This window comes from Dryas octopetala, chromosome 8, assembly GCF_963921425.1.
Source record: "Dryas octopetala chromosome 8, drDryOcto1.1, whole genome shotgun sequence".
NCBI lineage: Eukaryota > Viridiplantae > Streptophyta > Magnoliopsida > Rosales > Rosaceae > Dryas > Dryas octopetala.
The window spans coordinates 10,233,084-10,260,638 of NC_141373.1; the positions used below are offsets into that span (position 1 = coordinate 10,233,084).

Sequence of the window (27,555 nt, forward strand, 5' to 3'; positions counted from 1 at the left end):
GTAGATAACATTGTTTTTTTAATAAATTATATACAAGTACCAAATCACTAATAAATTTGGTAACAAAGACATTGACATACTAACTTGGTTTATAAGACAATTTATGTGCGGAAAGTGCATCAGTAAGCGTAAATTATGTCGTCGAGTGCTCAGCAGAGGTGCACTTGTATATTTTTTAGCTGTATCTACTCGACAAATATATCTGTATATTAAATTATATATGTATTTTCTGAACTGCAACTGTTTGGCAGGTGCATTTGTATATTGAGATGCATCTGTATTTTTTTAGATGCATCTACACAAATTTTACAAGTGCAACAACTTTCGCATATGCACTTGACGAGCGCTCGACAAAATATTTTGGCCTATAACTCAAGTGATTAAGCCAGTTGTCATTTTGACAAATATTTTTAGTGGTCAAGCCTTAGAATCTAATCCACCCTTTTTTTTTTTTTTTTTGAAATTGATGTACACACCATATAACTAAAAATGGTCATATTCGACTTGTACTAAAAAATCTAGAAACACAAACATCTTAAGGTGCACTGCCTGATTATAATTACAGTAATTAAAATGCTTTATTGTATTTTATCCACCTAAATTTTAAGTTCAATCTTACTTCACCACCTAAAAAATAAATTGTGTCAATTTACCACTTGAATTAAAAATTTGTTGCAATGTACCACCTGTCTAAATGTTTGTTAAAAATAAGGGTGTTTTAGTCTTTTCAAGTCAGTTTTTTATGTTTTCAAAACAGGTAAAGTGTAAAAAAACCATTTTTTCTAACAATAAGAATTTGAAAAAAACCAAAACACTTTTATTTTTAACAAAAGTTTAGACAAAATTAGCCAAATGTGATATATTGCAACAAATTTTTAATTCAGATAGTAAATTGACACTATTTTTTTTTAAGTTACGAAATGAAATTGAGCACAAAATTCAGATAGATAAAATATAAAAAAACCTAATTAAAATTTAGATTTCTTCCATAATGTTGAAGTTCACGGCTGCCATTGGTGAACGTGAGTATGACTAGGAGGAGAGATAGAATCATAGAAGAATGAGAAGTATTCATTTATCACCAACAGATGACATTGTTTATGCTTACCCTCAATTATGAGAATATTTAAATACGTTATTTAAAAATATATGATGAGAATATGAGTGTGGGTAGTTACAAGTTCAGGTTGTTCAACGAACTTGGCCCAGTCTCCAATCTTCTTACTTTATTTTAATTCATCTCCACGACTCCATCCTTGTTTTGACTCAACTTTTGAGTATAGAAATTGTTAGGTTCACTACATTTTTCCTTATAAAGTAATTTGAAATCGTTTATTATTCAAAATTTTACCAACTTCATAGATTTGATATATTTCCAACTCGTCTAATAATATATTTCTCCGTTTTATTAAAAGAGGTCCTAAATCTCCCTCCCTAGATAAAAAAATAATAAAAATCATGGGATGCATGTATACATCATTTTTAAAGGAATATAGTTGCCTAAGGAATTTGGCAAGCTTATCATTATTGTTTGTGTAATAATTTATTAAATTGAATAGTAAATGCAAGTAGTTGTAACTAATGCTTCCCTGTATTGGTCTCTAATCGATCTACCCATGGAACATTTCTATGTGAGGTTGACTAGAAATGGGGTTTATAAGTATTTAAACTTGTGAAGTCATTATCAATGATTCAATGGCTTAAATGCCTAGTATGGGATTTAGGTAGAATGAGAAGTACTATATCAAACTTGTTTTAATATAATTATATACTTGTGCTTATAAAAGGAGAAGAATTGTATGTTTGTGTTTGACACCTTAGCAAAAGACCAATGATTAAAATAGGACTCTTTGTTTTTTTTAATTATTAAGAACTCCTTGTTTTATGCATTAAACTCTTTATGATCATTTTATCCGAAGATTGATGTATGACATGATTAATTATGTTTTGCATTCTTCAACTTTTAGTGGAATTTCTATATGAATATAGTTGTTCAAAATATTGTAGTGTTATAAAGGACATTTGAACAAGGAGATACAAATCATTTGAGCTTTTATGTGTATTTAAAAATTGAAAACCATTTAAAAGTATAAATTTGAATTATATGAATGTAATCCAATAATTGAGTTTAACTTAAGTGTCAAATTAAATTGAGTATACGGGTTGAGTTAGGTTGTACCAATCCGAACGATCCCACTATATCAGGACCCTTTAGACATTACACAAAAGCTATTGCTTTACGTTCAGCTAACACTAAAAAGGTTACTCCTAGTATAAGTGGTAGAATTATTCCAAGTATTTCGGCTGGATCAACTATGTACATTTTTTATTTTCTATTTACTCATGATCTGGCATGGTCGATTCAATTATGATATTTCACTCATGATCTGATTTGATCGACCCAATTATCATATTAAAGGATGTGACATTTTTTCGAAAAACTTCGAATCTAGAGTTTACAGTTTTTTATATCACATAACTTGTTTGGAGTGAAGAAACTTTTTTATTTGAATGTAGATTTTTTTTTCCTTTCGTTGATAAAGGGTGTTTGGATGTAATGGTTATGTTTTTTTTATTTTGCATAACAAGGTTTTTAGTTTAGATTACAATTATTTTTCTCATGGGTCATAATAATGTCAAACCCATCAATATAATGTGAGACGTGAGATGCACCTCTTTTGGGAGAGAAAACAAAATTTAAAAAGAAGTTTATTTATATAGGCATATTTCATATACAATCATACATTACAACAATAAACGACCAACTTAAATAATAACATTTTTAAAACCAGATAAGATTATTAAATTAGCTAGTGGTATCATTTGCAACTTTGCAAGAGACAGGTCCATAAATTCAGGTACATATATGTGATTGAATGGTGCGTGTAAACACGCGCGTGGATTTTGCAATTGACGGTGGGGATTTAAGATATATTCCCATGTGATGGGGCTCGTTTACCTCCCACGCCTTACACGTCGGATTTGGAAGGTGACGTGAAAAAGGCAGCCAAGTCATTTCGAGGTTGTTGTGGGCCGCTTTCGTCTTTTCGTATCAACCCCGTGAGCTTCTTGTTCAAAGGTGTACCTCGTTAAGCAAAGGAGGTGCTGATTAATTGATTATTATATATAAAAAAAATAGAGCTTTTTTGAAAATAAAAAAATAAAAGTTAAGAGGTTGCTGATGCTTGAATGTTTGATGAATGGATGCAATTATGCAATTGCCATGTTGAACTTTTCCCAGCATTAAAAAAAGATAAAAAAATTACCATAATGAATTGTGCTAAGGTTAATTTGATGTTTGGTGATTTTCAAATGTAGATTTATGTATAATTTACAATAAGAGCGATACATATAAATAACTGAAAAACCGATTACACACCCATTTGTAGTTGATCTTAGCATTCCACAATGGATCTCATTATTTAGAATTTCAATAACATTCTTCAGGATTTAGATTTATTGTAATAAGATCCCATAATTTTTTATTTATTTCATCATCACTTATTATTGTTATTGATCATTTAGAGAGAGAGAAAGAGAGAGAGAGTGAGTGAGTTAAGAGATGGCAAAATTTTCTGCCCCTGAAAATTCTAGTGGGGACCCGCCCCTATTAAGCGGGTATGGTATTACCATCCCTGTCCCGCCTAATATACTCGTTTAATAAAAATATTATATTATATAATTATATTTTAATTTATTATCTTAATTTTTGTTGCATGTTTTTAAAATTTAATAGTGTTCTTTTTATGATTTAGTATTATTGTAATATAATATGATTAATTTTAACGTATTTTATCTATTATATTATATATTTATATTGATTTGATATGTTATGTTATTAATAAAAAAATTATATTTTTAAAAAATAAAGGGGCCTGAATACTTGATGGGGACCCGATTACCCAGCAAGGCGAGTATGGTATTGGCAAATCTGCCCCGTTGCCATCCCAGTTGACTGTGAATGTAAGTTTTAAAGTTGTAGGTCTAGACTATCTAATATTTATCAATACCCGTCCTGGTACTATCTCAGTTAACTGTAAGTGTAAGTTTTAAAGTTGTAGGTCTACACTGTCTAGTATTTATCAAACACTATTTTAGCTTCAATTAAGCACAAATATACTGGCACTTGGCAAGAACCTTAAAACCTTCAAATGTATTGGTAGCTAGTAGTATGTGATTTGGTTGATCTTGATGGTGTTTCTTTGTTTGCTTTAACTGATTTGATGGTGTTACAGTTCAAGTAAGAATGCAGTTGGAATTTCATAGTCATGTCTGTATTGCGATCTCAGAGCCATGAATGATGTTGTCCAAGATAAAATGGCAGAGTGATCACTATCACATATTTTCTTATTTCAAAGTACGAAAATGATAGTCTATATGTATTGTGGTATATATTCTCTGTAACGCCTGCAACCCCAAATTCAACGAAGATGATGACGTTCAATTTTAAAGTTTTAATAAATGATTAACTTGCTACATTAATTAATTTATAATCCATGGTTGTGAAAGTGACACATTCAACTGTGTCAATAAAAGGCCCATAATTAATTAAATGGCCTCTTGCTTCCAAAAGTGGTAATCTCAACTATGATTTAATTTCTAGTTTTGCTCTATTGTGGTCAAGTAAGACCATCCTCTTCTGCTACTTGTTGAGTTGTTGGGGTCCATATATCTAGACCTCTCATGTTGCACAATTCATGTGTTGTGTTTTACATCAAAGGTTTTCGTGTATGACATAGCGAAAATCTAAGGGATTTAAGCAAAATTCTAAAAATAAATATTATAGAATCCACCAGAGAGATTGAGAGAAAACCCTCATTTTAAATATTGATAAACTGAATAATAATTCTAAACAACTCTAAAAAGAGAGTATTTATAGTCTTACAAACCTAACTTCAAAAGGAAGCCTAAACAAAAAAGTAATCCTAATTGGAAAAATTGGAAAGTTTAATGTAAAATAGTAAAATGACGTTTACAGCTTGTAAATGACTTTATTGGCCTAAATGACAAAATTGACAAAAACGAACAAAATGAACAATTTCGATCATAACATTATAATGTTGTGTTATAATACAAAATGAACATGCAAAAAGAGAAGACACAACATAAAGGTAGCTAGCATTCCTCTTTAGATATATATAGTCTCTCAATTTAAGTCTCCCACGTAAACACTTATTGTGTTTCATATATCATTCCATTATAGATCATTTGTTTATTTTTGCTTAACTTTCAATTTTAGCTTTGTATTTATTAACTAATAGTAGGAAGTAAAAAATGAGATGAATTAGTAGCACTTTTTAGGAGCGAGTGATATTACATCTACATATTTATTGAAATGAGTAAAAAAAAAAAAGACAAATAATCCAAGTCCTACCAAATATTGGTAAGTCACTCATCCAATATGAAATAATCCAAAATTGTATTTGATCCATAAAAGTCAGATGAATTTATACTCCTAATCCAAATATGTAAAACCATTAAAGAAGACTTCATGGCCATTAATGTATATCCAAAAGGCAAAAGTCCATAATGATGGAGATTAACAACCTTATAAATTCATATATAATTAGATTATAAAAAGAAAAGGTAAGACTTAACTGTGGGTCCTAAGCAACACAATCCAAGAGATGGGTCTGTCTTACTGATCAACCTAAAGGCTAAAGCACAAGAACAAAAAATCTTACAGAAAAACAAATTTGTAAAAGTCCTCCTTCAGTCCTTACACTCCTTCTTTACATTCTTTTGTTTGGTTTTCATTGCAAGCAGCTCTATTATGTGTGCCGAAAGAGTACAAGCAAAGACTACAAAAATGAAATCGAGCTGGTCAATAATTGGCACTCATTTTTCCTTGCAGGGCTTGACTGCCACACGCAATTGTATGCAAGCTTTTTACTTTTTAATGTTGGCCTCTTGGGTGGTCCTAGCTAGTGATGAGTTTGCGAGTCTCTGTGACCTTGACAAGAAAGCTAAAATAGCTGTCACCTCTACTTTGTGACATTTAACTGGCTCACGTGCAATTGGGGCCTTGGCCTTTTTGCCGCTTTGCAATTTGGGTCCTATACTCCTATCCCAATCATATTTTCGATTTATTAATTTTATTTTTTATTTTATAAGAAATGTTATGCTATTAGTGCAGCATAGTCACCAATTCACCAAGGACTGTGCTAAAATAGTGAGGCACATGGAATAGCCAAAATAGGCTGAATAGCCATAGTCAAGCTTAACTATATATTTGTGCAGGCCACCTCAATCTAGCCGTAAGCCTAATGAGCCTCAAACAAAAAAAGTTAAAAAAAAAAAAAGATACATTTATTCTTTTCGAATTGAGGTGGTTAAAGCACAATTTGACATGTGTTCTCTTTTTCAACGCATTAATACTAAAGATTATCAAATGTGTTCACTATGCACGCTTGGTAATACAATAATGCTAGTTGTCTCACATTTTTTTTCTCATATTTGTATTCTACATGATGTGTCATTACTTTACTGGAAGAGTATTTCCTTTTTCTTTTTTAGGTTTTATTTTTTAATTTGTAGTGTCCAATGTATGAATGCCATGTAAGATGGTATGAAATTGTGGTATAAAAATGTGATAAGTGTAGCATTATTGTTGCTAATATCGTACTTCTTAGTAATATAAGAGGTTTAAAGTGAGTTTAAATTCGATTAAATGAAATATTACCACATTATTTGATGAATAATATTTAGTAAAATATTTGACAAGTTTAGTATTATTTTTAATGAGTAAAAATTGAAGAGATAATTAGACTTTGGTTATTTAGAAAAACAGTTTTTAGATGGAGACCGATGATGTTTTAAATTTTATAATAAAATATTTTTAATTCATAATAAAGTCCTTCCCCTATTTGAAGGGTATTTCCCCTTCTACGGTGTAGATTGGGCTTTGTAGATGTTGCATGTTAGGTTTTAACTCCGAGATTTTGGGCTCCGGCCAAAATCTTAGAGTTAAAACCTAACATAAAGCCGTTAAATAAGAAAAATGAAAGGACTTAATTAAAAACCTTAAATCACTACCGATCTTAGTCTAAGAAAAACTCATAAAATAGATTGCACTCTAAGTCTCCCAAAACTAAATAGCTCATTGGAAAAGGAGAAGTAAGCAAATACATGTCAAATTATAATTTGTCAATGTTAATTTATAACCCTTCGGAGTTAGTCCAAATGGTGAGAGTGGCTAGGTTCAGGGATGGAGCTACATGTAGGCCTGAGGTGGCCTCAGCCCTCCCTAATCTACATGTAGCTTTGAAAAAATTTTAAAAATATTTATAGTTTTCTGAATAATTTAGGAAAAAAAATTATATAATACCCCTATCAAATAAATTTAAATTCTTGGCCCCTCAAAAAAAAAAATTTCTAGCTCCGACCTTGGATGGGGTAATAGTTAAAAATAAGTTGAGCTTAGGGTTCAATTTTTTCCGATGTAAATAATTATTGGAAAAACAAAACAAAAAGTTCAAAGTGTATTTACAACATTTAACACATTCAGATCTAATAATAAAAAATTATATCATTGTACGGAAAAGATGAACGCTATCAACATTTGAAGATGAAAAGCGTTTCAATATCATATGCAATATTTGCATGGTAGAATTTTCCCGCTTTACGAAGAACCGAAGGCCCATTTCTGCTAACGCAGGTACAAGAGTCCTGGACATTCACAACATTGGGTATTGGGCCATATATCTACAAACCCATAGTTCCCCAAAGAGAAAATCGAATAGACCATGCTGTTGTAGTGTCGTCGTTGCCTGCTGGTTTAAAATCCACGTCCCTACTGTTTTCTCCTTATCCTGGTAGCACAGAGCAAGACACTGGTACAGAAATAGCAGAGTATGCTTGTCTCTCTTTACCATCCTGCAACCTCCTTCCTCTTTCCCTGGTCCTCAGCTCCCAAACATGGTCCTCTCTCTCTCTCTCTCATTTTTCATCTGGTTTTTTTTAGCACATTAACAAGTAGTCATTAATTCAGTTCTGCATCAAGTTCAAGCTGTTAAGTGTTTGATATATATGGTTTTGATCCTTCAGGGTTGTTTAGTCCTGGGATACAATTTTCAGGAACTGGGTTGTGTAATACTGTGAACAAACGAACAAGACCTAGAGGTCCAAGACTAATGGCTTTTGGAATCAATAAAGATGAACCTGAAGTGGGTCTTTTACTTGGGGAGCCGCTTTATCTTGGAATGGACTTTGGTACCTCCGGAGCGAGGTTTGCCCTCATCGACAAGCAAGGGACAATTCATGCTGAGGGAAAGAGAGAATACCCTCTTTTTATGGTATGCTAATTTTGTGTCAAAACTCCAGATTTTGTTTCTTGGGTTCTTTGTTTTCAGTCTGTTGCTTCTAGAGACTAGACTGAAGTAAGAGCTATACTTATGATTGATGAGATGGAATTCCTGAGACCATTTTAGAAATCATTTATTCTGATGAAATCAAACTTTTATGTTAATAGGGAGTATGTGCGTGCATATGACTATATGAGAGATGCTGATAACATAGATGATAAATTATTTGAAACCCTGACATGTGATCATCTCAATAATATTTATTGGCTGAACCTGCTAATGATACACTTTTTCGACTTTTAGCAATTGAATATGTCAATTTTGATAATTGGAATGGATCCTTCTAGAATTAATTGAAGTCAACTTAACAATAACAGTATCTCAGGGAGGTTATCAAATAAACATTTCTTCTGAAGAAAAAATTAGTACAAGGTTTGCGCTTGACTGAGAGTTGAATGGTACTGTAATGGGGTTGTTGTAGTTTCTTAATATTTGAGAGAATTTCTACTGTAGATATTGGATTTGGAAATTTGCGGAAGATGACTGAAGTAAATTATTAAAATTTTCAGTCAGAAACTGCTTGTACAAGGGTAAAATTACATGGAACCAAATACTTTGGTTTTCGAATATAATTGGAGAACTCACAGATCCAAATTGACCTTAACAAGAATGAATTTATTTTTTGAATAAATGCACCATATTTTCTAGCCCAAGTAATTGAGATCTTCTTTCTATTGTCTAGAAAGAGCGAAGAAAAAATGGATTGGGCGCGTTCATGGAAAGCGGCACTCTTCTCACTTCTTGAAGACATTCCATTTCATCTGCGTAAACTTATTGCTTCCATTTCCATTGATGGGACTTCTGCAACTACTCTCATTGTAGACAGGTGGATACCTTAGAGATTTGAAGCTTATTCTTGTTCTTGTATAATCTAATTTTACGCATCAAGATCACATTTGAAGGAGGCATTTGAATTTAAATATGCAGCAGCACAGGGGAACCGTTATGGAGACCTTTCCTCTATAATGAGAGTTGCCCCGATGCTTTACCAACAGTTAAGTCTTTTGCTCCTCCAAACCATACAGTGTGTTCCGGTTCCTCTACTCTGTGCAAGCTTGTCTCATGGTGGGAGAATGATGATTCAGATAAAAAATCTGCACTTTTGTTGCATCAAGCAGATTGGCTTTTGTGGCTTCTTCATGGAAAGCTTGGAGTGTCTGATTATAATAATGCTCTGAAGGTAGTTTTCAGTAATTTTTTTTAAGGTTTCTTTTTGCATCTTTTGGTTGTAAATTATTAAATTTATATTCTTAAATACTATAATTCCATTTATATGTCTTAGGTTGGTTATGATCCTGAGCTTGAGTCCTACCCACCTTGGCTCCTCTCTCAGCCATATTCACAACTTTTACCTTCTGTCAGAGCTCCTGGAACTTCAATTGGTCATTTGAAAGAGGACATAAGATCAGATTTTGGTATATTTTCCTTTCAAGTTGCCCAGTAGTGGACACTGCGTAAACACTTTGTTTCATGCATTTAAGCAATGGATCATTGACCAAATCAGCCTAAATGTTAAGGTTCAGTAGGAACTGACAGTATAAGAAAAGGATTCTACTAGAAGATTTCATGTGCAATTCTAGTGGACATTTTGATCAAATAATTTTTCACTTTTTTAATCTCTCTATTGAATGCCTCCCAGGAGATGGTTTTACTTTTCAATACCAGAAAGAATAAGTATCATATCACCTGAGCTAGTGTGTTCCTGATGCTGCTACTGGCCTTCAGTCCAATATTAACTAATACAATGCTGGGTAGTTGTATTTATGCATCAGATAGGGAATATATACCTAGTTCTTTTTTATGCATGTCTTAGAATCTTTCTGTTGTACCTTTAACTTGACAGATTATAAAATATGTCCTTGCAGGTTTCCCAAATGATTGTGTTGTATGCACAGGAACCACTGATAGTATAGCAGCCTTTCTAGCAGCTCATGCAACACAACCTGGGAAAGCTGTGAGAGTTCCATGTGTTCCTCCGTATTCACCTCAAAATGTTGTATTGTCTTAAATATCCTACGGTTCAAGTTATGACCATGAATGTCTAATGGTTAGGTCATCAAATCAGATGGCCCTTTGTTTTTTTTCTCACCCTTCTTTACACCTTTTTTTATTTCTGCACTTCGGAATCCTATGCAAACCTGATCTTGTTGCATACATTGAATTTCATAGTCCTGTTTTTGTACATATGTTACATTTATTTCCTAAGCTTTTGTTGCTTCCCTTGCACTAATCCCAATATTGATCATTATTTTATAAGATGTCTATAATGTTTGTATATAGGTCACTTCTTTGGGTTCAACACTTGCCATAAAACTGCTGAGCACTACTAGGATTGAGGATGCACGGTTTGGGGTGTATAGTCATCGTCTCGATGATAAGTGGCTTGTTGGAGGTGCTTCAAATACCGGTGGAGCTGTTCTTAGAAAATTTTTTACCGATGAGCAACTGGAGAAATTGAGCGAACAGATCAATCCCATGGAAGCCTCTCCTCTAGACTACTACCCTCTGCAAACAGTTGGTGAGAGATTTCCAGTGGCAGATCCGAATATGGCTCCCAGGTAGTTGGTATTTCCTGTACTTCTTGAAGGATTTAGAAAAGGATATCATGAGAATGATAGATGCTTAAGAGTAATATCCAATTTATCCTGGTCTTTTGCATATATGCATGGTTCTTCATGTGTGGAAGCATGGTAAACTTTTGCGTAATAAACGTAGTACATGATAACATGCCTTCTCTAGAAACATGGTGACTGCACCATGTTCATGATTTAAAGTACAAATAATCAGTTGCAATTAGGACGGGCTTAACCATATTCATAGGATAATGTATTCACAGCTTGGTCATCTAACACTTAAGAGATGGACAATTTTATGGGAATTTTAATATCCTATGCTTCAAAAACTTTTTTGTACGAGAAAGTCTTGTACTTTAAATCCTGCTTTTTAGCATAATCTGCTGCCTGAAGAAAGCAATATTGCTGAAAACAGATGTCTAATTTGTTCTTGTGCAGGTTACATCCACGCCCAGAAAGTGACATTGAGTTTTTGCACGGGATTCTTGAATCCATCGCACGCATAGAGGTAGGGAGATTGCCTTCTCTTTAGTCAAGCTTGACCATCACCATGGAAATAGAAGACATATAATAAAAAATCAGAGCCTGATAACATTGAAACACTTGTGAAATAAACAGGCAAAGGCTTACAGCTTACTGAAGGATCTAGGAGCAACCCAAGTTGATGAAGTGTTCACAGCTGGAGGTGGTGCCAAGAATGAGAAGTGGACAAAGATAAGAGAGAGGGTACTTGGTAAGCCTGTGAGTCGTGCAATTCAAACAGAGGCTGCTTATGGAGCTGCTTTATTGGCCATGAGGGGAAATGATGAGAAATGAATGTACTAATGTATAGTCATTCATTCGAGACCAATATTTCAATGTAAACCGAAAACTTGGGCACTTTTAATATACAAGTCCGAGTCAGAGCTTATTTGGACTAGATTTTGTTAAACTGAGAGAACAGAATGAGTTCTGAGATGAATGAAAGTGCTACACCTGACTTTTACACCCTTTTGCTATCAGACTTGAGAAGTGGAAGCATAATATCTGTTTAGAATTTTTTTTTTTGGATATCAATAAATAAAGTTCTTATTTATATAATTTTTAACTTCATACCTTGAATTTCTAAAAAATTTCATTTAAAAGGCATGCACAGATTCTCCAAGTGAAAGGGTCAGCCTCATTCCATTTGGACTAATCCTCCTTTATTTTCGTTCCCTCGTCCTTCTTGCAACCGTAACTGAATTGCTATCGCTTTCTTATTACATACAACAAATCACTCCCTCTCCCTGCCCACCACGTGTCATCCTCCAACTGTACAGTGTACGTACGGTCTCCTACATTGATTCATGACATGCAGCTTTCCTAGATGTTTTGCCTGAGCCCCCAAAAAAGCAGAAAAGCAAAGAAGGAAGAGGAAGAGAGAGAGATGGCAAAAATCTCAACCTTGTTTCCATTTCTGGTTTTCGGGTATTGGATTGATCTTCATGTGATTTCTTGGAATTTTGCAGTTGATTCAACTTTTGAGGTGGGTTTTTGCTCCTAATTCTTTTATGATGTATTGGGTGCGTTTATCTGATTGATTTTCTATTCATACAGAACAAGTAAGAAAAAAAGAGAATATGGGATCAATGTTAGAAATTGGAGTTCGAATCAGGAAATTTGTGGTCATATCAATGAGAACATGTTACAGATCAATTTGCTATCATCCATTTCTTGTGGGAATTCTGCTTTTCTTGATACTTCTGTACAGATCATTTCCTTTTGCGTTTTCTCTTTTGGTGATAGCATCCCCTGTGTTTGTCTGCTCTGCTGCTCTTCTTGGAACCCTTTTGATTTTGGGCCAACCCAACAGACCTGTAGTTGATAAGGAACTGAAGATTAGCCATGATATTGCTTCTCTAAGAAGTGGGGTTTCAGAAGATGGCACTGTTGTGTTTGAGAGAGATGGGTGCTTTTTCATAGAGAGTTTCTCAACAAAGACAAGGGATGTTGTAGACATTTCAGAAGCGAGTTCCCGAGGCCTCAGTGAGGCTGAGGATAATGATGGTTCAGTTGCTTATGTGCCACTTGTTGATGATAATTTGCAACACAATCAGAGTGAGGAGAGAGTGATTGAGGATGTGGTGAGAGAATTGGTGGACAGTAAGAAGTTGGAAAGCCAGAGAAGCATGCACAAGGAGAAATTGGGGATTGAAGGCATGCCAAGGAATGTGGAAGCTATAGGGAAGCAGTTTTCTTTGGATCAAAAAGGAGATCACTTGGAGTCTGCTCCGGGTGGCGGTGGTGGTGATAATGGTGCTGATGATGATGAGGCTTCAGATTGTGGGTCAGATCGGTTGGAGGGCTCATCATCAGATGCTTCAATGGCTGACATCCTTCCCATCCTTGATGAGCTACACCCGCTCTTAGACTTAGATGCTCCACAGCCTGCTCATATGTCCCATGATGAGTCTGATGCAGCTGTATCTGATAGTGCTGAGTCGGATGAGGATGTTGAAAACCATGTTGGAGAAGTAGAAGAGGGTGGGGTTGATGATAATGACAGTGATGAAGAAGAAGCACAGGGTGGCAAGGAGGATGAACGCAAATCTGCAATCAAGTGGACAGACGATGACCAAAAGAATCTCATGGATTTGGGGAAATTGGAGCTTGAAAGGAACCAATGCTTGGAGAATCTTATTGCAAGGAGAAGAGCATGGAAAAGCTTCAGTTTAACGGCTGACAAGAATCTAATAGATTTTGATAGTTCTGATAATCCCTTTAATGTTACATCACTTTCGGTAACAACACACAACCCATTTGATGTTCCAGATGATTCCTATGATAATATGGGGTTACCACCCGTTCCTGGTTCTGCTCCGACAATTTTGGTGCCAAGAAGAAACCCCTTTGATCTTCCTTATGAGTCAAATGAAGAAAAATCTGATCTCAAGGGAGACCATTTTGAGCAAGAGTTTATGGCATTTCCCCCCAAGGATGCATTCTTCTGTAGGCATGAAAGCTTCAGTTTGGGACGATCGGGCTTAGGGGATGCCAAGCAAGAGAGTCAAGATTTTAATTTGGGACCTGTTTTTGTACCAGAGAGGTTGGCTTCAGAAGGAACAAACTACTCCTCATTGCAAAAACAATCAAGCAACGTTAGTGATTCAAAGTTGAGTTCTATTCCTGAGACTGAATCAGTGAGTTCTGCAGCAGACCTGGATGAAAGGAAGTTCAGTGAGCAAGAGTTTACTAAAGGAGAAGTGAGTGGAAGTCAATCCTCTGAAGATGTAGATTCTCTGGAAATGGAACGGGGTGGAAAAATGGATGTTCAACATGTTGAGCTAGGAATAAAATTGGGCGAATTGGAAAATCTGGAACCAAGCTTGTCTGGTACAGGAGGGTTAGCTACTCCTGTGGAACACAGTACTAATGAAATTCATTTGAAAGCAGAACCATTTGATGAGGACAACAGCAGTAGGTTAAGCTTGTCATCATTGTCAGAAGTGAATGAAAAAATTTCAGATGTGAGGAAAGGTGGATCAACAAGTTTGGAGCCAAGAGGTGATCTCGTCTTGGGGTTTGTACCTCCAGTTGAAGAGTCACAAGTCCAATTTATGAGTGGGATGGTGGATGACAATCAACATAAGGAGCCAGTCTATGACCTAAGCCCCACATCATCTGAAAAGGTCCTTTCCTTCAACTCCATTTCTTCTGATATGCAAACAGCGATATCTGAAATGGTTACGCCTCCAGCATCAGCTGAAATGCATGTTCCGTTCGCAGACCAGGATTCTGACTTGCACGGTGAGAGGATAGAGAATGGTACTTCAGGTTATGAAGAGATACGTGGTGCCACCTCAAAAGTACATGCAGCAGATGAAATTGGTAAAGGCTCTAATTCAGAGGGAGATGTTGATCTCCGTAAGAATTTGGATGTGAAGGCAGCTTCTTCAGATTCTAGTTATCAATATGTTCCATCCAAAGAAAAGCATGCATCAGAACTGGAGAAAGGCTCAGAAAAATCCATGGGTGAACCACATTTTGATGATCACAATGGACCCCTTGTAAGTTATGCACTCATTGTCTGTTATACTATCCAAACTTCTTTCCTCATTAAAGATGTATAGGTTTGTACTTCTTTTGATTGCATGGCTTTGTTATCTACTTCTTGAATTGTCTACACCACTGCATTGCTGTTGTTAGTGTAAATTACTTTGTCACTTACAGTGATTTGGTATAATTAAATTGGGTGCCCCTTCTTTCTTCTGAGTCCCCTCGACATGCTAAATTTCTTCTCAGACATCAAACTGTCCTATTCGATCTTTTTCTGCTATTGAAGTGAAAGTTCTATAGAAAAGTTCTCTATAAACCACATAAACTTCCTTGAGTGCAATGTCAAGCTATGCAGAATGATGTCTAATTAATTTACTTGACGTGGCCTATGCAAATGCTCAGATATCTAACCAAATCTTCCAGAGTTTGTATGGTTGGCTTACCAAACATAAGAGGTCCTGGATGTATGCATGTCTAACTACAGGAGATCATTTAAGTAATTTAATGGGCTTAGATTTTATTGGAATCTTGTGTTTCAACCATGCTTGCTTCTGCTGCATCCGGCCACATTTGTAGTGCATGCATTTGTTTGAATATCTACACATCCGCATAAGTCATAACATACATGATGCTTTGATTTTCTCCATATGATCCGTCCTCAATCTTATATCAGTCGAACCGACTCTGCTGGTTAGGTTAAATGGTTTAGTTTGTGATCGAGTATCTATGGTACTTATTTTTAAATAATTATATAAAAATATATAAGAGCCTAATAATGGCTTCTTTGACATTTCAGGAACCAGCTATCATCCAGTCTAAAGAGGATTCAAGCATTAGTAAGGACATGAATGTACTGGAAGTTCGTGAAGTTCAGGGCCTCAGTTTGACAGATATATCTTCCGTGACTCCTAAATCCACCTCAAGCACGGAGATTGGATCAGACAGTGTTCAAGAAACGATCACCACTCATGCTACTTTGAAGCAAGTCTCGGTTGGTAATGTTGGTGAGCTGCCAAAACCATCAAATTCAAATGATGGATCGACAGAAGTAGGAACTAATGCAGTGGGTTCGAGTGAGAAGATTGCATCGGACAATATAGGCACTGGTGTTCAAGAAACCATCACTGCTACTCATACTGATTTGAAGCAAGTCTCAGAAGGCAATGTTGGTGAGATGTCAAAGCCACCAAGTTCAAAGGATGAGTCAGAAAAAGTTGGAACTAATTCAGTGAGTTCTACCATGGAGACTGCACCAAGCAAATCTAGTGTTCAAGAAACTATCCCTACTCATACTACTTTCAAGCAAGTCTCAGAAGGTAATGTTGGTGAGATGTCAAAACCATCAAGTTCGAAGGATGAGTCAGTAAAAGTAGGCACTAATGCAGTGGTTTCTCCCAAGGAGATTGCACTAAGCGGATCCAGTGCTAAAGAAACTCTCTCTCCCAGCTCTCCTGGCCTCCTCACACTGCTTTCTTCGGAAGGTAAAGTTGGTGAGATCCCAAAGCCATCAAATTCAAAGGATGAGTTAGTAAAACTAGGAACTAATGCAGTGGGTTCTACCAAGGAAGAAAACCAAATTTAGCTGCCTCCAATATCATTTTGCGAACAGATTTCACATTGCAAAACATACAAAAGCACCATATAATCCAAGAGTTGTTTTGTTTTGTTTTTTTTTTTGTTTTTCTGTCAATAGATGCATATGATTTAGATGCGAATAATATTACAATATCGTTTAGATATAGATGAATCAGATGTGTTAACTTATCCATAAAGGTTTCAATGAGATCGTATGGCTTTCATGAGATCAAGGAGCCATAGCCATAGCCATATAGGGGCTATGGCTATGCAGACAGCCATTGGAGTTTGAGTTTCTATCCTTGCCATTGAGCTGTTAGCCCTTAAAGGGTCTTCAATAATAACGAGGAAGTTTGTTGGGGTGGTGAACTATTCTTGTGGAAAATGTGAGAATTATTTTGGCTGGGATGCAATTAATTGGGGGATGTGAATTTTAGGCTAAGAGAATATAATGAAGCAGTTCATATATATAAGAAAGAAAAATTATATTAAGTTCTTTCACCTTACAAACAAAACAAAGATTTTTAGTCCATTTGAATAAGCCTATAAGGTACTATATAAATATGATACAAATACAAATGAATTTTTAATTTAAATAATTAAAATGTGACAAATTCACATTTTAATTATTTAAATTGAAATGAGTCAACACGATTATTAAATAAATCAGCATTGCATAAAATATATAGATAAACAAAATTTAAATAGCCGTGCCAGCACGATCGACATCTCTTAAAAAAAGTAATTTCTCTGGCTCTACTCTTTGACTAGAGATGCAACGTAATATTTAGAAGGGCCAGATTTTCTACGGACACCCAAAAATGAGCTGAAGTAAAAATTGTAGAATGAATGCACGAATTTTATTTTTCCTGTAAATTTTGATTGAGATCTAAAAAATAAATGGGTCTAGCAGGTGAGGATGGGCTGGCCTCACTTATAAGGATTGGGGTAAGTAGTAGTTCGAGGATGATCATCATTAACCATCAAAGGGTAGTTTATCGTCACTTGCATGGTGTGGAAGGGTACAGCCGTTGGATGAGGATAAATTGATAATTTTGAATAACAAAATCAGCCGTTGGATTATACCTTTTGATTTCTGACAAGAAAATGAGTGTAATTCCTCAAGTAGTAGGAAACATTCGGGGCCTTCCTTGCTTTTCGCTCAGACTCAGAGCTCTAAGTCGGCGACAGACAGAGACTTGTTACAGTCACAGTCACAGTCACAGTCACCACCAAATCCATGCATTTAATACGTAAATAATCATGACTCAAGATATTTCTCTTGCTTTAAAACCCATTCCTTTCTTATTCACTGTCACTGTGGGCTCCACACCCTTCACGTTGTAAACTGTTGGTTTTTCCAAATTTTATGGATTGGTAAAAAATTAGAAATTATTAATGGTACAGTTTATTATAATTTCTTTTTCTTTTATCTGCTGAAGTTAATTTAAATGGTTGCTGAGTGGGTTTTATGGCCACAAGTTCATGGCATGACCCTAATGTTGCGTAAATCTAAAATGGGCACCTCTCACATGAGGTGGGACCCACAATGTGAGAGGTGGGTTCCATGGTTGTGGGTCCCACTTCATGTGAGAGGTAGGTTCTATGATTGTGGGTCCCACTTCATGTGAGAGGTGCCCACTGGGGCATGCCCCATTGAAGACCCTCTCCCCTAATGTTATATCCATTCAAGGTCAAGTTAAAACTCAAAAGAGAAGCATTAAAGAAAATTTCTTTGCATATATAAAGAAACTCATTAACAGTTGGTAATTAAAGTCTAGTGTTGTTAATTACATAATATGCATTCAATAAATATTGACGGACTTACAAAGTTATAATCAAGTAAAGTCTGATGTCCTTTTTTTTTGGCCGGGAAAGTCTGATGTCTAAAATAAAAAACAAAAACAAAAGTCTACATTTATGTCCTTTAAAAAATGTTCAAGTATTAAATAGATAACTAGCTAACTATTAACATAGAGTTGAAGAAATATGGTTGCTGACTCTAATCAATCTATCGTATTCTTGTTATCAGTCCATAGATCGTAATAGGCTTGCTAGCTTTATGTTGAAGGAATGCAGTATATATTTTTAGTTAAAAAATGACTCTGCGTGACTTATGGAGTGTACTCAATCTTAATTCTCTTAAGTTTTTTTTGTTTTTTTTTTTTTCAATTCAATTTGTCTATTTTGTAACCAATTTTAATTCTTAATAAAAATCAATTTTTTCTTCTTACCAAAAAAAATATTAATTTAATAAAATTTCTCTTCATAGTATTGAAATTATCTCACTTAGAGCACGTTTATTTACATAAAATGTGAATGGAATGAATGAGAATCATTCTTATTTCACTCTAATATTGTGTTTATTTATATTGAGAATTCAAAAAATAAATTGAACCCACTCCGAAGAAATCACTCTCCATTCTTGTTTCTTAAGGGGACATGATATTGATTCCCATTTCATCAAAATACTCTCAATTTTTTTAATAATTCCAAAATACTTATTAAAAAAATAAAATTTATTTTCAACAACACTCAAACATTTTAGTAATTAAAAAGTTTTTATTCTGATTCATATATATATGATAATTAATAAACACAATAGTGAGAACCAACTTATTGTCTTATTCTCATTATAAATAGTTAGTAAACAACTTAATGAGAATCACTCCCCACTCTAATTCATTCTCTCACCCATTCATTCCTTCCCACTTTGATTCATTTTCTCTCATTTCATGTTAGTAAATCTGACCTTAAGTAAAAAAAATTAATTTAGATATTATGAAATTTGAAATCAAGTGTAATGAGTAAATGTCATACCTTTAATATTGCGACATGTGAGTAATTATGTGCACTGGTTAAATTTTTGCTACATATGGAATTCTCACCTGAAAAATAAGGTTGGATTGGGCTTCTTTAATTTTACAGTTATGCATTGCCACAGTCAATTAATGAGCTAGTATATAAATTTTTTAAGAATCATGAGTATGTATTAGGTAAGAATCGTGGCCAAAATTTTTGCACTATAGAGGCTTAATTTCGCAGGTAGGTTTAAGAAGTCATGACATAATTATATTTATGGACATATAAAAAAATTTATATAAATATTCCAAATAATTAAAAAAAATCTATGATATTCAAATGAATTGGTTTAATAAGATAAAAAGAAAAGTTAATTGGTTTAAATTTAGGCAATCAAAATATCATATAAGATTTTCACAAAACGTATCCCATCCCACTCCAGAATTTTCTCCAGCAATGTACTTATGATTTTATTTCTTGAACAACTAAAAGATTTGGACCCAAGCAACTAAAATATTTTGTTATCAACTTGAGATATAATACCATAAAGAATCCACTAAATTATGATAGTACAATTAATATAGCAGTTTATTATTTAGAATATGTGTATTATAATTTGGGTGAATTCACAATGTCACATCACTATATCATATAATATTATCATCTTATACAAATTTATGGTATAAAAAACTGAATCTAAAGTTTCATTTTAATACCACACACACCATTAATACTTGATCTTATTAGACGTCCTTCTTGATTTAACATTCATTGAGTTCAAAATTATTATCTAATTTTAGTGTGATGGGATTTATGAAACACATTAATTGGGAAAAGATGTGCCGGAGTTTGCAAAACACATATTAATTTGGTAAATGAAGTCATATTTTTTTTTTTGGGTCGGGATCTAAAAAAGGAAATTAAAAATAAAGCCGAGGTAATTAAGAAAATGCCATATAAGTTTTTTTCTTCTTAATGCATTAGTGTTACCTATCACAATGAAAGAGCATTTTCTCCCAGACCAACAAAGAAAATGAAAAAAAAAAAAACTAATTTTATTTTTTCCCTATAATATTTTGTGTTAATATTGTATTCATAATCAAAAAATATCTTTAAGACATATGATACGCATGTAAAATATAAACAGAAAATCTGAAGTATTAAATTCCACCCATTTTTTATTTATTATTGTTTCTAATTATATGCTCTAAACTTAAACGGGTTCAAAGAAACTTAAAAACTCTCATTTTCTCATTGGGGTTCTTAGGAGCTTCTTGTGCATCCGCTACCTCTATTTTTCTTCTTCTACAAAAGCTTGGATTTTTGCTTCAAAGTCTAGCTTACATCCGTCTCATAATATGGCTTAGAGCATATCCAACAAAATTCAGTACCCAGCTGTGTGTTACTGCGGGTGAGAGTAGCAAAAACCCCACATCACCAACAAACCAAAACCCCTTCAGACAGACAAGCCTACCTCGCCCTAACCCTTTTCTTTCTCGATCTGTTTCTCTTTCGAGGTTTCAAGTCCTTCTTCCATGGCTGTTGCAGCAAGAAAAAGTCTAAAGGGTTTGAACCCAAACGCAGCCGAGTTCTTACCCTTCAGCAAAATAATCACCTACTACGCACCCTCACCACCGCCTCCGGTGAACCCTAACCCGCAACTCTTCTACTTCCCCTCCAATCTTGATCATCTTCATCACTTTTCACAACCACCACCCATTTGCTCTTTCTCAAACCCATTCCCCATCCAACCCTCTCAGCCCCACAGCTACGTACAACCCGACCCGCCTTCGCAGAATACCCACGAACCTAACCCACATGCGGTGGCGCCGCCGAGGGTCTTCTCCAATCGGTTTGGCCACGGACGACGTCGTTGTGGAAGGCGTGGTGGTGGTGGTGGTGGAAACTACAGAAGGGACACGTGGCGGCAGAAGAGGAGGGAATGGAGGCCAATGGTCGGCAAAGCTTCTTTTACTACTACTACTACTACTTCAAGTAGTGCTAGTACTAATAGTAACACTCATGATGTGGTGAGAAATTTGAGCAAGAACGATGATGATGATGATGATAGTATACTCAAATCTTTGAAATTTTGGGACACGAAGATGATCAAGAGGTTCTCGGATGTGTGGCCTGTGGTACGTGATGGGAACAATACCACTGTGATGATCAGGAACATACCCAACAAGTACACGTATGTACATTAATTCAATCTTCAACTCAACTCCTGCATTCTTTAATTATTTATTTATATATTATGGTTTTGTTCTTCATGATCATCATCATCTGGGGTTTTCATTAATTTTTGCATGGGTGGTTTCTTTTCCATTTGGGTATGGGATTTTGATTGAGGGTTACATGCATTTTGATTGTTGATATGGGTTTCTAAAGATTAATTACTTTGGTCCAGTTTATATATGTTCTTAATTTTCTCTTTTATTGCTAGCTAGCTTCTCCGATTAATTAATGTTTCTTTTTTGTGTTTCTGGGTTGTATAAATCAAAGTCGTGCTTTGTTGATGGAGTTCCTTGACAACCATTGCCTGGCGGAGAATCGCAAATCTAGTGCAGAAGGAGATGATCCCATGACGTCATCGGCCTTTGATTTCCTCTATCTGCCTATAGATTTTCAGTATGTACTTAATTACAACTTCACATTCCCGATGAATGTCTGCTGCCTTTTGGGTTTTCGACTTTTCAATCAATCAATGAATGAATTAATCAATGAATTTAAATCATTGTTAATTAATATTGTACACTCTTAATTATGGTATGTATGCAGAACTGGGTTTAATAAGGGCTATGCGTTTGTCAACTTCACGAGCCCAGAGGCGGTCTGGAAGTTTTATCTGGCGGCTCACTGTCACACCTGGGACCTCTTTCAGTCCACCAAGATATGCGAGATAGCCTATGCAAAAATCCAGGTTTATATATACACCCATATATGGCCACATTATATAGACATTAATGCAATCGGGAATTTGGGTTTTTAATTAGTTAACTGAATTTGGGTTTTGGAGTGTGTAATTAATTAAGTAATTAATAATGGGTAATTAATTGATAAATGAAATTATTACTATTTCTATTTCTAGGGAAAGGAAGAATTGGTGAAGCACTTCGAGGACATGGGGTTTCCTTGTGACTCGGAGGAGGTGTTGCCGGTGTGCTTCAGCCCCGCCCGCGACGGTTCGAAGGTGGAAGAGCAGAGGACAGTTGGGAGATGTGTCGGCGGTGCTACCGGCAATGTGGTCCGCATTGAGATTGCATGAGGATTGTGATCATCGTTACATATTTACTGCTTACTTAGTTGTAAATGTAGTAGACCCTAATGCTTATCTTCATGTTGGTGGTCTAGTCTCATAACTTAGGTTTAGGTATTGAGTGTATGTAATAGGTTGTGATGTAGACTGCACACGTGTAAAAAGCGTGCACGCACGTGTGAAGTGGGAATGAAGATCAGGCCCAAGCAATAAGGGGGGTGGAGCTTGGCACCTGGACCCTTGGGATCATCATATGCACGGTTATGATGTCCAGGTGGTGGGTTCCACCCTCTAGATGGATGGCCCTGATTTTCTATCTGTTTTTCTAGCCAATGTGTTGACACTCGAGACTATTTGGATGAATGGCTCTGATATCAATCTCTCTTATGTTTTTTTTTTTGGTCGAACAATCTCTCTTATGTTTGTTTCTATTTCAGGTGTTGTTGTAGCCTTGTAGGCTTTTAATAAATTGTTCTCACCATTGGGTCCAAGTAAACAAAGGTACTCCAAGTCCATAATTGGTGAATGCTGAGCAACTGACCATTTTTGCTTCTTTTGCCTTTACTCACTACTCTGAGTAAGAGTAAGACACTATTTTTTAGTGTCTCTGTGTCTGTTAATTAATTCCGGCATTCAGTGAATATATTATATGTATGTATATATATAAAAAATAGAAGGTAGCAGCAGCAGACTACTTTACTTTTCTACCCTTTTTCCCAGTCAACCTGTCGTATGAGATTTGGGGCCTGCCCTAGTGCCCTCATTGTGTGCTGAGTTGGTGTTATAATATGTCTCTCTGATTCTTTCTTCTTTCGACATATATCCAACAAGTAGCAGTGTAGCACAAAAGCTTTCTGTTTATTTTTCCTTTTTCTTTATTTTTATTTTTATGTTTCTGTTTTTGGGATCCAAAACTCAAAAGTCGTTGAACCTATTTGTCTTCTTCAGAATTGTAAACCTAGCCACCATCTACTACGTACCCGCATTTTGTCTCTTCTTCAAACCCGGCCAGGATATGATTTTCTATATTTGAAAGATCTCCTCAAACTTTGGACTTTTGGAGTTTCTCGTATTAATCAATGGCTATAAAGCCTATAATCAAGAAAATAAATTGTATTATTCCATCTCTAATTGTACTATTTTTCGGCTAATAAATCTTTCAACTTAATTGGCCTCAAAATTTTCTCATTGTCCATCATGATCATAATCATTAGCAGAAATAAAATCTGATATTTATTAAGATCATTACTTGTTTCGTTTTCTTCAGTATTGTTATCTTTGATATTTTCATTACTACGTATTTCATGATTGCAACTTCTTCTAATTTGGTTAGATTGGTTTTTTTTAATAATTAATTGACGTTCATTAGTTTTGAACTTATGATCTATTCCGATAAAAAGAGACCATGTACTCTCTACTAGATCAAATAATCATAGGTATAGTCATTACTTAGTAGTGTAATGACTGCAAGCTGTAAACCTAGCTAGCTACCATCTCCTACCACCCAGCAAACATAAGATTCATAATTTTTTCCTACATGTGATTCAATATATTTTCAATCTCACTCATTTTGTGAAATTGCCGATAAAATTTTATCACATGCGAGTATGCGACTTGCGTGATGGGTTATCGAATTCAACTCATTTCCGATTTTACGTAGCCACGTAGGAAGTGATAAATATTACTTGGAAAAATAAATTAACAAATCACGTGACATACTTCAATTTGACGGAATGATCAAGTGAGATTAAAAACTTACGAAACCACAAGTGTATAAATAAAAAATTTTAAATCACGAAGTGTAAATGTGTAATATATATTGAAACTTGACCCAAACCACAAGTAGCATTTGTGAACCCACAAAAAATGTAAATAACCTCAAAACTTAATTAATTCTAACTATATAAATTTCTGTATTATTACTAACTACATAACCTCTAAACTTAATTCTTCGTCTAAGATACAAAGTAATTGATTGAATAAAGTATTAGTTTAATAAAATTTAATTGAAGAATGACCATGAATAGTGAGTAGAGTTAATTTAGATGAAGAGAGAATCATATATTATGCCTCATAAAAATATAGAGTATCGATCAATGCTAGCTCTTAATTTAAGAGAAGCTCAGAAAGGACCAGCAGTATCCAGCCGTGTCTTACTGCGGGTGAGAGTTGCAGAAACCCCACATCACCCACAAGATAAAACCTCCTTCAGAGTTCAGTCAGACAAGGTTTTGAGTCCTTGTTTCCATGGCTGCAAGACAAGGTCTAAAGGGTTTGAACCCAAAAGCAGCCGAGTACTTCCCCCGCAACCAAATAATCACATACCACGCACCCCCACTGCTTCCTCTGGTGAACCCTCACCTGCAACCTCTCTACTTCCCCAATCTCCAAACACTCTCTCAACCCATTTGCAGATACTCCAACCCAAACCCAGACCCATTCCCCATCCCACCCGAACACAAAACCCAACGACCCAGAAACCCAAATGCGAATCGGTTTGGCCACAGACGACGTCGTGCTGGAAACAACAGAGGGGACAGGTGGCAGCAGCAGAGAAGGCCATGGCGGCCAATGCTTGGCAAACCAGCTTCTTGTACTAATAATGGTGTGGTAAGGAATTTGAACAAGTATGAGAGAAATGAAAATCATGATGATCATCATCATAATGTCAAATCTTGTAATTTTTGGGGGAAGAAGATGATGAAGAGGTACTCGGATGTGTTGCCTGTGGTACGTGATGGGAACAGTACCACTGTGATGATCAGGAACATACCCAAAAAGTACAAGTATGTAATTAAATTAAATCAATCTTTTTTTTACTTCATATATGGTTTTGTAAATCTGTTGTTGATGATCATCATTTGGGTTTTACTTCATTTTTGTATACCAATCTTCTGATCAACTTTTTTGTATCTGGGTATTGTGGTTTTAATTGGGAGCTAGCTCAAGAAAGTTTTTTTTTTGGGTCATCTAATTACATGCATGTTGATGATGAAGTGGGTTTCTAAAAGTTAATTAATTTGGTCCAAATTTATTAATTGATTGATTTTTTTGGTTGTGAAAATCGAAGTCGTGATTTGTTGGTGGCGTTTCTTGACAACCACTGCCTTGCGGAGAACCGTAGATCTGGTGCAGCAGGAGATGGAGATGGAGATGTCGATGACACGACGTTGTCATCGTCCTTTGATTTCCTCTATCTGCCTATTGATTTTCAGTATGTACTGACTATACTAGCTAGCCTACTTCATTTCAATCGATGCATGTCTGCCTTTTTAATTAGGTTTGCAGTTAATTAATTAATGAATGACTTAAGACCAATCACTGTTAAATTAGTATTGTTCTAAACTTTGTGAGATGGATATATTAATTAGCTGTGGTATATATATATATATATATATATAAATTAATGCAGGACTGGGTTTAATAAGGGGTATGCTTTTGTTAACTTCGCGAACCCAAAGGCAGTGTGGAAATTTTTTCTTGCATGTCACAGCCGGATGTGGAATCTTTTCCATTCTCCTAAGATTCGTGAAATTGCCTACGCTAAAATCCAGGTATATACATTCCCATTCCCATATTAGTGTCACATATATATGTAGTGTACTCCATACAGTAGTGTACATGCGAATTTAAGTTTTAATTAGTTAACTGAATTTGCATAGGAAATTAATTAATTGATGAATTAAATGTAGGGAAAGAAGGAATTGGTGGAGCACTTCGAAAACATGGGGTTTCCGTGCGAGTCGGAGGAGGTGCTACCGGTGTGCTTCAGCCCCGCGCGAGACGGTTCGGGGAAGGTGGTGGAGCAGAGAACAGTTGGTAGATGCATGGGCAGCATGACCATGATCACTAGACCATGCAGTTGAAGTGACAATAAGTATATATAGCTTCTATGGATGGATGGATGGATTTGCTTATTTACATATTAACATGCATGTAAATCTGGTTTGTCTCGTAGGGTTAGCTACTTGATTGTTTTAAATGTGGTTTCACATAAACATGTTTCTTTGGTTTGGTTTGGGGATAAGATCGAGTGTGCGTACTAGGTAGGTAGGTTCTAGTGTATAGAGTGCACAAAACGTGTGAACTGTGATGAAGATGAGGAGGCCAAGCATGGAGTTGTGGGGTGGAGCTTGGCACCTGGACCTCATCATGGTCATCATGTCCAGGTGGTGAGTTCCACCCTCCAGATCGATGTGGATATCAACGGCTCTGATTTTCTCTTTTCCTAGCTAATGTGCGTGTTGATATTAATGATGAATGAATGGCTCTGATTGATCGAAATATCTATCTAGCTTGTATGTTTGTTTTTAATTCAGATATATGTTATAATTAGTACGTAGTGTAATGGCTGCAGAGTGAGTGAGATGTGTATGCAAATGCAGTGGTAGCTTTACAAACCCCATTCCATAATTTGGTGAATCAGAGCAACCGACCATTTTTGGTTCTTCTGCTTTTACTTTACTCACTACTACTGTGAGTAGGAGATACATTTTTTTTGGGTGTCTGTTAATTCCAGTGAGGGTTGCGAAGTAGGAGCAAATGGACAAATGGTCAACGTTGCCAGCCCTGATTTTGGGGCGAATATTAATATTTCTTTCTTAATTTCTTGTTTCGACATAATTCCAACGGCCAGCCGAAAATCTTTTCTTTCCAATTGAAGCAGCGAAAATAGAAAATAATATTTTGATTCTACATTTCTACGTACATATATGGTTTTAGTTTTCTTATTTTTTGGGTTTCGAAAGTTCTGCCTCTCTGTCTTCTTCAAATTTGTTAACCTACCATCTATGCACTTGTCTTCTTCAAACCCACCCAGGATAGATATGGTTTATACCTTTTTTTGGGCTAATTACAGATTCTCAAATTATGGTCTGATTGACACTTTGCCCCACAGATTAAACTTTTTGATGGTTTACTCTCCAAACTCTAATTTGGTTCCATGATCTGCTAATTGTTTCGACCA

At 35.4% G+C, this 27,555-nt stretch overlaps 3 protein-coding genes across 4 annotated transcripts; all 3 read left to right on the top strand.

Moving 5' to 3' along the window:
• The first annotated feature begins 7,766 nt into the window (after window positions 1-7,766).
• XK-1 (xylulose kinase-1) lies at window positions 7,767-11,929 on the top strand. Its single transcript, XM_086253936.1, has 9 exons — window positions 7,767-7,920; window positions 8,047-8,294; window positions 9,050-9,189; window positions 9,291-9,543; window positions 9,646-9,778; window positions 10,229-10,317; window positions 10,644-10,921; window positions 11,375-11,444; window positions 11,555-11,929. The coding sequence occupies exons 1-9, from the start codon at window positions 7,854-7,856 to the stop codon at window positions 11,750-11,752; spliced, it is 1,476 nt and encodes a 491-aa protein (XP_086110062.1). The 5' UTR covers window positions 7,767-7,853; the 3' UTR covers window positions 11,753-11,929.
• A 419-nt stretch (window positions 11,930-12,348) lies between these two features.
• Window positions 12,349-16,591, top strand: LOC147277072 (uncharacterized). Of its 2 annotated transcripts, XM_086254774.1 has the most exons (3): window positions 12,349-12,443; window positions 12,515-14,964; window positions 15,750-16,591. In XM_086254774.1, exons 2-3 carry the CDS (start codon window positions 12,538-12,540, stop codon window positions 16,533-16,535), a joined length of 3,213 nt encoding a protein of 1,070 aa, XP_086110900.1. In that variant the 5' UTR covers window positions 12,349-12,443; window positions 12,515-12,537; the 3' UTR covers window positions 16,536-16,591. The 2 variants fall into 2 exon arrangements, with proteins under 2 accessions (XP_086110900.1, XP_086110901.1); XM_086254775.1 differs by having other exon boundaries at window positions 12,405-14,964.
• An 8,245-nt stretch (window positions 16,592-24,836) lies between these two features.
• On the top strand, window positions 24,837-26,455 carry LOC147277073 (protein terminal ear1 homolog). The gene is made up of 5 exons (XM_086255597.1): window positions 24,837-25,199; window positions 25,287-25,375; window positions 25,660-25,803; window positions 26,002-26,143; window positions 26,282-26,455. Exons 1-5 carry the CDS (start codon window positions 24,837-24,839, stop codon window positions 26,453-26,455), a joined length of 912 nt encoding a protein of 303 aa, XP_086111723.1.
• The last annotated feature ends 1,100 nt before the right edge of the window (window positions 26,456-27,555 follow it).

Excerpts from the sequence above, each read along its gene's own strand:
- LOC147277073 (XM_086255597.1), top strand. The coding sequence starts at position 24,837 with ATGGCTGCAAGACAAGGTCTAAAGGGTTTGAACCCAAAAGCAGCCGAG. Across the intron at positions 25,200-25,286 it reads CTTGTACTAATAATGGTGTG|ATGATGAAGAGGTACTCGGA; the intron begins GTAAGGAATTTG and ends TGGGGGAAGAAG. Across the intron at positions 25,376-25,659 it reads AACATACCCAAAAAGTACAA|TCGTGATTTGTTGGTGGCGT; the intron begins GTATGTAATTAA and ends TGAAAATCGAAG.
- LOC147277072 (XM_086254774.1), top strand. The coding sequence starts at position 12,538 with ATGGGATCAATGTTAGAAATTGGAGTTCGAATCAGGAAATTTGTGGTC. Across the intron at positions 14,965-15,749 it reads ATGATCACAATGGACCCCTT|GAACCAGCTATCATCCAGTC; the intron begins GTAAGTTATGCA and ends TTGACATTTCAG.
- XK-1 (XM_086253936.1), top strand. The coding sequence starts at position 7,854 with ATGCTTGTCTCTCTTTACCATCCTGCAACCTCCTTCCTCTTTCCCTGG. Across the intron at positions 9,779-10,228 it reads GGACATAAGATCAGATTTTG|GTTTCCCAAATGATTGTGTT; the intron begins GTATATTTTCCT and ends ATGTCCTTGCAG. Across the intron at positions 10,922-11,374 it reads GATCCGAATATGGCTCCCAG|GTTACATCCACGCCCAGAAA; the intron begins GTAGTTGGTATT and ends GTTCTTGTGCAG.